This window comes from Physeter macrocephalus, chromosome 11, assembly GCF_002837175.3.
Source record: "Physeter macrocephalus isolate SW-GA chromosome 11, ASM283717v5, whole genome shotgun sequence".
In the NCBI taxonomy this organism is placed as follows: Eukaryota; Metazoa; Chordata; class Mammalia; order Artiodactyla; family Physeteridae; genus Physeter; species Physeter macrocephalus.
Window position 1 is genome coordinate 181,179,834 of NC_041224.1, and position 10,046 is coordinate 181,189,879.

The 10,046-nt window shown below is 68.2% G+C and overlaps 1 protein-coding gene across 1 annotated transcript in view; it reads left to right on the forward strand.

Annotated features, from left to right (window-relative positions):
• KIF26A (kinesin family member 26A) overlaps positions 1-10,046 on the forward strand; it is a 52,665-nt gene that overhangs the window by 21,115 nt on the left and 21,504 nt on the right. Inside the window, exon 4 of the mRNA XM_024130986.3 lies at positions 3,625-3,815. Within this exon, the coding sequence (XP_023986754.1) occupies positions 3,625-3,815 (191 nt within the window). The remainder of the gene's footprint in view (positions 1-3,624; positions 3,816-10,046) is intronic.

The following is a 10,046-nucleotide window of genomic DNA, read 5'->3' on the forward strand; positions in this document are numbered from 1 at the left end:
CTGACCCCATGGTAGGCTAGAGGTAGCGCTGCCTGGGGCGGCCGAGGGCGGGACTGAGTAACTGGGTGAAGGGTGCAGCTGCCTTGGGTCCAGGCTAGCAGAGCCTGTGCAAAGCTTCCCTAGTCTTGTAGACACGGGCCGGGCCCTACCCAGGGTCCCAAAGTTCGTGGAGGAGGACCTGGAGCAGAGGGTTCCTAGCCTGCTGCAGGGGCTGGGGCAGCGGAGGCTCGGCCTGGACGGGGAGGATGGAGGGCTTCCTGAAGGAGGTGCTGCTTTGAGTGGGAGGTGAGGTCCTTTTTGGCGGAGCCAGGATTTCCCTCTGTCCGTGGAGGCTGGGTGGCCCCAACTTGGGGACCTCGCTCCTGCTGCCTCTGTGCCAGCCTGCTTGCCTCCCCCCACTTCCCGTGAACCCTGGCGGGGGTCCCTGGTGGGTGCTCACCCGTCCTCGGGGACAAGGCCGGAACGGTGTGGGGTGGAGGGAGCTTTGTCTCTCTGACCTGACTAACCTGTTGCTGGTACCCCCTCTGGGCCTCAGTTTACCCACCCGTGGAGTGGAAGTTGGACAGATGGCCCCCCACTTCCATGTGAGGTGCTTCTGTGACGTGGGGGTAGGACAAGGCACCTGCAGAGGCTAGGACCGTCCCAGCCCGGGGCCCTCTGGGTGACCGGGCAGAGCTTTGAGGGGGCCCGGCACATGCCCAGTGGACGATGCCACCCGTGCCCCCTGCAGGGCAAGACGCAGCTCTGGCCGCCCCTTAGCCACCTCCTCCTCTGCCCCCCCACCTTTCCCCTGGGCACGAAATAGCTCCCGGAGAGGTATTATCCTGAGGAGCTGGGGAATGCAGTCCTTTGCGGGCCACAATCTTGCAGATGCGGAATTCAGGCCCAGAGCTTTCCTAAGGAATGGGTTAGCTTGGTGTTTCCCAAACCGTGCTCCTTGGCACCCTGGCGCCCCGTCGTGGGCACCCTGTAGAGAGATCTGGAGCCTCCTGCAGGGGCCTCCCGGGATGGTGGGCCCTCCTTACGCTCTCCTCTCTTCATGCTTTTCTTTCCTTGCTGCTCTGGCGCCTCCATCACGTTTTCTGTTGGCCGCCTGCCCCCCCCCCCGGCCCTCGCCACCCCCCGCCGCCCACCGTCTGCTGTCCCCGTGTTGTGTCGTGTCGTGGTCTGCCCTCTCGCCGCCCTCCCCCACCCCCTCGGCTTCTTTTGGCGCGTCTGGGCTCTGCTTCCGGCAGGAATCGGCAGCGGCCTCCCGGTGGCCGGAGCCGGGTCTCGGCAGCTCGTGGGCCGGCGGAGCCGAGGCGCGTGCGGGCCCCCCGCCAGGTCAGCGTGGGGCTCGGCCGGCTGTAGGCAGGCTGGGTGGCCTGCACCGTTGCTGGTGGGGCCGGACGTTCTGGCTGAAGGCAGAGATGCCGGCATGGGAGGTGGGATGCTTGGGCCCCGCGGGAGTGGGTGGAGGGCCGTGTGGGGCCGTGACCTCACAGCCCTGCCCCTGCCGTCCAGGCGGCCTCGCTGGCCAGCGTAGCCGGGCCAGCCTGGGCCGCTGGACGTGGGCCCCGCCTCGGGCCAGTTGGAGCAGCGGGTACCAGGGGTGTCGCGGGGGTGAGCCCTGCCCCGGGGGCCCCCGGCCATGCGCTGCTCACAGGGGGTGCACAGCCAGACCCAGGCCAGGCCCTGTGGGTGACGCAGCTTTTAACATCAGTCCTGTCCTCCACCGCTCTGCGCGACAAAGGAGTTTAGGTCTCGTGGGGAGCACGTATGTTGAGGGACAGAAAGGGGACTGACGTTTGAGGCGAGGGAGCATTGCCGTCGCCTGCGTGTAAGGCCGCAGGGGAGGCGGGCAGCATACAGGCTGTCGGGGACCTTGGCTGTGGCTACCCCGCGTCACTCACGTTTGCCTTGAGCTCCACAGCTGCCTGGAGGAGAAGCAGCGTCCGGTTCCCGTTGCCCAGGTCTAGGCCTGGCTGACCACCCCCCACCTTGTGGAATGTTCCCCGCGAGCGGGTGCCCCTCTGCTCCTGCAGCCCCCTCCTTGCCCTGGGGCGCAGGGCCCACCTCCTGGCCGAGCTCCGCGTGTCCCTGCCACACCTTGTGCTCCCGGAGGACAGATTTATTGAACACCTACTACGTGCCAGGCAAGGTGCCGTGGATGTGGAGGAGACCGGGCAGGTGTAGAGGCTCCCTCCGGGGCCTCCTGATTCCTGGCACGCACTAGGTGCTCGTGCAAGCTTGGGGGATGGGAGAATCTGGTGCTGGGTAGTTGAGCCTGGCCTTGTCTCTCTGTGAGTGGGCAGCACTAGGTAGACTGGGGGAAGCTGGGGGAGGTCTGAGGGCTGGGAGAGGCCAGGGCAGGCACAGGGAGTGGCCTGGAGAAGGATAGGGCTGGCCGGACTGGGTTCTGAGGGGTGCATAGGAGTTCCTGCCCTGTAGGCAGGTGCGAGGCAGGTGGCAGGGTGTGGCGCGCTAGCACAGCGCCTGGCGAGGGCCTGGACTATTCCAGGTTGGCCCTCCTCTGCCGCTGACCTGTCCTTTCAGCCTTGGGGGTGCTGCTGGTGCTGCAGGGGGCCAGGTCGGGGTGCTTGGCGTCTGTCCAGCCTAAGGTTTGGAGCTCCCTTTGAACTTCCTTTGCAGACATGGTTTTGCTGTGTCCCTAGGGGGGTTTTGGGAGCTGGTGCTGACCACGGGCTGGGTGGGGTGAGACCCCCTGCCGTGGTGAGGAGGGAGGCTGCCGTGAGGTGGCGGGACCTCCTGCCAGAACATTCCTCCTGGGGCCCATGGTGGCTTACTCTGCTGAAGTGCCACCCTGGCCTGTGGCCGTGTCACCTGGGAGACCCCAAGGACGCTAGGCCCTCTAGAGTGTGGCTGCTTCCTGGGTTCCTCACAGGCAGGGTCACCAGACAGGCCCCTGTCCTTTCATCCAGGTACAGAGGACGCCCCGGACAGGGCCAAGTGAAGCCAGAAGCCCCAGGGACCGGGCTGTGGTGCCTGGGGAGCCTTGGAGGCTGGGGCCCTTGGGGAGGGGCATGGGGCTGGGGTGACCGACGTCCACCCCGCTCCAGGGCCAGGTCTGGCCCGGGGGTCTAGGGCCCGACACGTGCGCATAAATGTAATATGCAGTGGCCGTATCTCAAGTTTGCCAGCGCCGTCCCGGGGAGCGTTTAATTACCTTTGTGCTTCGTTACGAGGCTGTCTCCCTTTCCAGAATTTATTTTAGCTAATTAGTTGCAAATGCCAGAGTAGTATTTTCAGATGATGGGAAGACAACGTATTATCGTACATGGGGCAATTCGTGCTCGTGACAAATATTTATTGTGGCTTCTTCTCGGTCGTGCCTCTGGGTGCTCCCAGACAGATGGCCCAGGGGCGAGGGGTGGTCTGTCCGTCGGTCCTGACCACTGTGGTCCCTGTGTTTCTGGAACTGGAAGGGGGAGGGGCTGGAGAGTCCAGTCCCTGGGCGGGCGTCTGTGCCCACCTCTGCTCCAGGCACTCCCCGAGCCGGCTGGTCCCGTGCGTGCAGGGCCCAGGGAGCTTGCTGGGCTCCGGGGTGCACGGGCCTGCTTCCCCCCGACTCCCCGGTGAGGGACGGGTGCCTGTCCCTCATGCGGGCTCCCTGCTTCTCTCCAGGCTGAAGCAGCGGTGGCCGCGGTGGCGGTGGCAGACACGGTCCGGGACGGCCCCCCTTCCGTGGGCCCTGATGGCGCGTCGAAGACGTGGAGCCGCGGCGGGGCCTGCTCAAAGGCCCTGGTCACCCCAGCCCCGGGCGCCCCAGCGGGGGCCTCCACGGGCCCGTCAGCCGCAGCCTCCTTCTTCCTCAGGTACGTCCTCCTGGGGCAGGGCCGGGGCCTGGCTTGGGGGCAGCTTGGACGCGGACGGTGTGAGGCGGCCCGCGGGCCTTCCCGGGGGATGTGCGGCCTCGCGCTGCCGGCCGTCGAGCAGAACGGGAGCTCGCAGCCGTCCGGCCGGCCGCCGGCCTCTCAGGGCGCCACGTCGACGGCAGCGTGAGTGGAGGCCTCTCGCCCTGGCTGTGGGGTGCAGCCGAGGACAGGGTTCGAACTCTGCCCCTCTGAGCCGTGCAGCCCCGGGCAAGTCACGTATCCTCTCTGTCCTCTCTGTGCCTCGGTTTCCGCAGAGGCGCAGCGCGCTGACGTCTGTGAGGCCCTGAGGGGACGCTGGCCCGGCGTGAGGACGCTCAGCTGTGGCTGGTGGATGTCCTCGGGCGGCCCTGAGCGGGGCCGGCGGGAGGGAGAGGGCGGCCGCGGGAGGCGCGGGAGGCAGGTCTCAGGGCAGCTGCCCCTGCAGTCGGGGAGCACAGGGGTGGAACGGGCCCGGGGGAGCGTCCCTGCGCGACCGAGGCGGCCGTCCTGGGGGCCGGCTGTACCCCCCCCCCACCCCGCCGGGCTCCCCCTTCTGGGGAGCTGCTGGCACACCCCCTCACGGCCCTGCTGTCAGATCCGGCTCCACCGTCAGCGGGCGCCGGGCGGCTCCCCGTCCCAGGCCCGAGCTCCAGTGCGCGGGGCCGCCCCGAGCCCAGCGTTTGCTCCGTCCGCGTCCCCGGGATGCCTTGCGTGGCCCCGCAGACACCAGGTCCTGGGCCGTCGGCTGGCGTGGACGAGGCCTGGCGGGCCGGGGCGCTGCGTGAGCAAGGTGCGGGGTGGGGGGGAGTGGTGCGTGGGGGGGCAGGGGGTCCCTTCTCCCGCCTGCGCGCCCCCCGGCGATGCCCTTGGGTTCCGAGCTTCCCCCTGCGGTGTGGGGAGTGCAGGAAGTGACGGTGGCAATGAGGGGCGATGGCTGGCCCGGCACGGGTCACTGTCCCATCAGCAGCCCCTGCGGGCGCTGAGGAGCCGGTCCCCGGACCCCGGGAGCCTGCGCCGCGTCAGCTTGGCCCAGCGGTGGGCATGCGGTGGGGCGTTGGGGGGGGCGCCGGGCTGGTGAGCACAGCGTCGTGGCCCCAGTTAGGTGCAGAGAGCCCGGCTGGGACTCTGGCTGCGGGGCGGGTGGGGCCTGCCCGGAGGGCCCGGGAGCCCTGTGGAGGGGACGAGAGGGGCAAAGGGGGCCTCCGGAGGTGTCCTGGCCCGGGTAGTCTCTGCCCCTGGGCTTCGGGCAGCGGCCGTGCTCCACCAGGCCGTGCTCGCTGGGGGATTTCAAGCCTGAGCCCCTCTGAGGAGGAGGACCAGCTCCAGGGGTCTGGGGGCCACACTGGCTCATTAGCGACCCAGGGCCCTCAGGAGGGGTGCGCCTTTTGTCTCCAGCCGAGCTAGGCTGCCTCCACTGACCTTGGGAAGTTACCATAGAAACAAGCGCTCAGGCTGGGGGCTGGGGGCGGGTTTACAAGGCGTGGGGCTGCGGGGCGGGGGGGCACTGCCGGCTGCCATTACTTCCAGCCTGTTGGATCCCCCCAGTCACAGCGGCTTCCGGAGGGTCATGGGCCACGTCGTGGGGTGGGTGTTCCCGATGGGAAACACCGCCTCCAGCTCGTGCCTGATTTGGGCCCGAGAGCCTCTGCTCTTTGGGGCTGTGGCACCCTTCACCGTTGGGGTGAGGTGGGGTGCTCTCAGCTGTGTGTGCCCTCCTTTGTTTTGTGGGGCTGTGGCTCCGAGGGGGAAGGGGCTTGTCCGGAGTCCCCGAAGGCCAGGAGCTGCTGGACCCTGGGGGGCCTCGGGCACGAGCTGAGTGCACGTTCTGTGCTTCCACCTGCATCCCTCACTGGGCCCCTGGGGGGCAAAGCTGACACCCAGCCCGTGCCCTGCCCCTCGGAAGTTCCTGGTAGTCGGGGGTCGGGGTGGGGTCTGTCAGCCTTTGACGGCAGCACGGAACCTTTGAAGGAGCCGAGCAGTGTCGCGGGACACAGGCTTTGAGGGTTGAGTAGGAGTCCGGTGTTTGCCAAGTGGAGGCGGGATAGGGTGGGGTCAGGAGCTGGGCTCTCCACTGGCCCCGAGCACTGCCTGCGGGCACGCATGCCGCGGGCCTTCCCGACCACCTCCGAGCCCCTCGCCCCGCTGTGGGCAAGCCAAGGTGGGGGTGATTCTGTGGGTGGCTTGGCGCCCAGGGTCTTGTTACGGGACGTAGGGCACAGGGGTGAGGCCCGGCGCCCTGCACCCCTCTGCTGGGCTGGGTGGGTCGCTCGGGCATTGCAGCCACAGCTGTGACCGAGAGCTCAGCGTGCCAGCCCCCACCAGAGTCCTGAAAAGGCCGGGCCGCCAGTAATTACATTTTCTCCGGAGGCTCTGGTGACCTTGACTCCCCCTTCCCGAGTTCTCCCACTCCCCGCTGTGTGACGTCCCCGTCCTTCCTGTCTCTGCAGCCTCTCCTCCCCCGAGATGCGTCCATTAGCACTCTCTCCTACCCGCGCTTCTGGGCCTTTCCGGGGCTCACCTCCTGGACCCCTGGATCTAGATGACGTGGGAAGAACTGCTGGGGGTCTTCTGGGCAGGGGCAGGGCAGGGGGAGTGGTGGGTTCCTTCGGCGGCAGGAGCCGCCTGCACTCGTAGGCACCCCTGCCGCCCCACTGCAGCCTCAGCGGAGCCCCCTTCCCCACGTCTGCCCGGGTGCCCAGGCCACGGAACGTCAGGTGTGGCACCTGGCAGAGGCCCAGAGCCAGAGCGGGTGCTGCCTAGAGGCGCACGGGCGGGAGGGCCCCGCGGAGAGGTGTCCCTCACCTGCAGGGTGCGCGAGGCAGCTTCGTAGCCTCAGCGTGAAGTTCCCAGGTGACGTGGAAAATGCAAGCAGGCCATGGCAGGGAGCAGGGGTCCAGGTCAGGGCTGCTAGCACCTTGGGCCTCGGCCTTGGAGGCGTAGGCCCCCTTAGCAGCCAGCTCCGAGGGGGGATGCAGGCGTGGGGCGTGGCACGTGGCATGTGGCCTGGTCCGCCGGCCTCCAGGCGGCCCAAGCAGGAAGCCCTGGGTTGGCCGCAACTGACCCCACATGCATCCAAACAGGCCCATGTGTCCCTCAGGGTGATTAAGGGCCTCACCATCAAGGCCAACTGCCTGTGAAATTACCTTCTTGTTTGGAAGAGGCAATTTTTCTTTGTAAAAAGGCAAATATTTTCCTTTCTGTTTTTGTGAATTAATGACCCGGGCCAGCGAGCCTGGGGAAAGGCCTCTGGGATTAGGTGAGAGGGCTGGGGGCTCAGAGGGAGGTTGGAGGAGCTCGGTCCCTAACTCATTCATTAGTTCACTCCCTCCCTCTTTCCCTCCCTCACGGCCCCATCTTGAGCTTCCTTGTCTTCTAGGCCTGGGCTTGGCAAACCCCTGCCCTCCAGAGCCCCCATCTGATGGGACACAGCCGTGTAAACCTGTGGCTCAGGGCGTGGAATGGTTCCCGTGGTAGCAGAAGGCACAGGGTTTGGGGAGGCCCAGTGTGGGGGCATCAGGGCAGGCTTCCCGGGGGAGGTGTCCTCTGAGTTCGAGGAGAGCTGCGCGTGCAGGTGAAGTTCCTGCTTTTCCAAGTCTCCTCTTTAGAGCCAGACCGCTCAGACGTGCCCACACGCCCCCTGCGGGTTCTGCCTTGAGCACCCCATACCCCAGCCCTGCTCCCCAACAACGCAGTGGGTGTTCGGGGTCCTGGGTGTGGTGCCTGTGTGTTCTCTTAGCCTCTGTGAGGCCTGGCGTCACTTCCTCCCCCACCCCCACTGCCTGGAAGCCAGGTCTGTGCGCCCGGAAGGCTGGGACCCTCCCGAGACCACCCCCAGACCCTGTGAGCGGAGGCGCAGTTGCTCGGTGGCTGCCGGGCTTGTCCCGGTTTTGAAGGGAGCTGGATTTCATCATAGGAGACAGTGCTGTCCCGAGGCCCCTGAGTCATGCCCGGTGAGGCAAGCCTGTAAGAGCAGAGACCTGGAGGGCCGGGCAGGCTGGGCACGGCTTCTCAGCTCCCAGCCCCGCGGGGGCTGACCCAGGGCCAGGGAGGGAGGAGGGGGTGCCCCGAGTTAGGTCAGACCACGGGGCAGAGACGCCCGGCCGGTGCCATTCCAGCCTCGTGGGGCTGGCGGGACCTCAGATGGCTCCGGGCCCAGCCTCTGTCCAGGCAAGACCTGGGTGTGTCCAGCGGGGAAGGACACCTCCCCGTGCTCTGCTGCTGGGACCTGAGGGTGACGGAGGGGGCTGAGGTCTGTGCCGGACACCCTGCTTCCTGAGAGGGTCACAGAGGGTGCAGAGCCATCTGTGGCCTTGAGCACCAGGCAAAGCACTGCCTTCTGGCCGTGGCCTCTGCAGCCCGATGTTGTCCCGTCTCCCCCGGCGCCTTACCCGTCCTCCTGGCCTTCACGCCCCCTTGAGCCTTGGGGGGTTTAGGGTGTCCCCCCCCAGCCTCGGGGACCCTGGGTGGCCCTGCCCGACCTAGGGAGGAGCAGGGAGCCAGCTGTGACGGGAGCGGGGGACACAGCCCGGCCGTGGTGGTCTGCTGACCTATCCGGTCTCCCTGAGGGCCCAGCCGGAGCCTCCCAGGATAGGCTGGTGCCGGGCGGTCCCTGTGCTACCCACCCCCCCACGTCCTGGGGACAGCACCGCCGCGCACACGTGGAACTGGGGAGCCCAGTCCAGCGGGCCCTCTCCACCTTCACCGGCGCCGGTCCGCGTCCCCGCTTCCCCAGCCCTCCCCGCCCAGCTGCCCTGGGTGTCCCCGCCCTGGGGCAGCGCCCGGGGATGGGGCTGCCTGCTGGACCCTGACGTCCTCCGGGTCCTCCAAGTCGGGCTGCAGCTTCTTCCCGTGGGAGTGGTTGGCGGCAGGCTGTGGCCTAACCCGGGATGGCCGGGGTCCGGGGCAGCCGGCGGGCTGGGGGGGCGCGGGGCGGGGCGGGGGGAGCCCCAGGAGCTGAGCTGGCCCCCGGTCCCCATCCTGCCCGCTTAGCCGCCTCCCCTGGCCTTCCCTTCTGCGCTCCTCTGCCCCCGGCGCTTCACCCCGCGCCTGGGGACGGTGTCAGCGCCCGTTCGGCCCCGTGTGCGGTCCTTGGGCGCCGTGGGGATGGGGGCCAGGACGCGGGCCTTCTGTTCAGGCGGCCTTGGGTTTAGGGCACGTGGGCTGAGGCGGCAATCGGGGCCGCGTCTCCGGCTGGGGGCCCCGGCCCGAGTTGTCTGGGCAGCTCGTGGGTTCCGCTCACGGGCCCCCGCCAGGCGCGCACCAGCCGCCCCGCTGCGGTAGGAGGGGTCCGCCCCGCACCGTAGATTACTTTTATTTTCCTTGATGACACCTCGCTAGGAGGAAAGCCGTCCCTGGGGTCTCTTAAAAGACAACTGCTGTGAAAGATGAGAGGAGTCAAGCAGAACGCCGGTAGCCCCTCCGAGTGGGAGGCGGGCCGAGGGGCCGTGTGCCCGGAGGGTGCAGACCCTCCTGTCGGGCCCCTCTGAGGGGCCCAGGTTAGACTCAGGGGCCTGGGGGCTTTGGGAGAAGGAGGGCGGGCGCAGGAGGCGCGGGAGAGGGGCAGCTGGGCGGGGCGGCGGGGGCTGCCTGCGGGCCTGGTGGGCAGGTTCTTTCGGCCCTGAGCTGGCCTTACTCTGGCCTCCAGCCCCTTTCTCCGGGAAGGCGGGCGGGGTGGGGGGCGGACGGAGGCCCGGGCCATCTGGACCCAGGCCCGTCTGTGTCTCCTGTGCTGGGTGCCCCGAGTGCATTCACTCCTCAGGGCTACACGCGAGGGCCTCTGGTGGCCATGTCATCCCACGTTAGAGATGGGGAAACCGAGGCACAGGGAGGCTAAGTCGCCACGTGTGGGTCATACAGCCTGTGAGTGGCTGACCCCAGCATGTGCCTTCCTGCCCCAGCTGCTGAGTTGGGGACTTGGGGCGGCAGAGGGTGGGGGGAATGGATGCCCTCAGCGCGGGGAGGGGGAGAGGGGCCGGGGCCCCGTGTCTGCCTGGGGCCCCTGTCGCCTGGCCTGTACTGGCAGAGCTGCCAGGGGCTGGACGTGGCGGCCCCAGCCCCAGGGGCCCCTGCTTGGCTGCGGGGCAATGACCTGTGGCCGTGTAGCCGCATTTAGGGCGGGGCGGGTGGCAGGACAGCTCTGAGCGCCCGCACCCGCCTCTCCTCCCCTCCCCTCCCCTCCCCTCCCCACGCGCC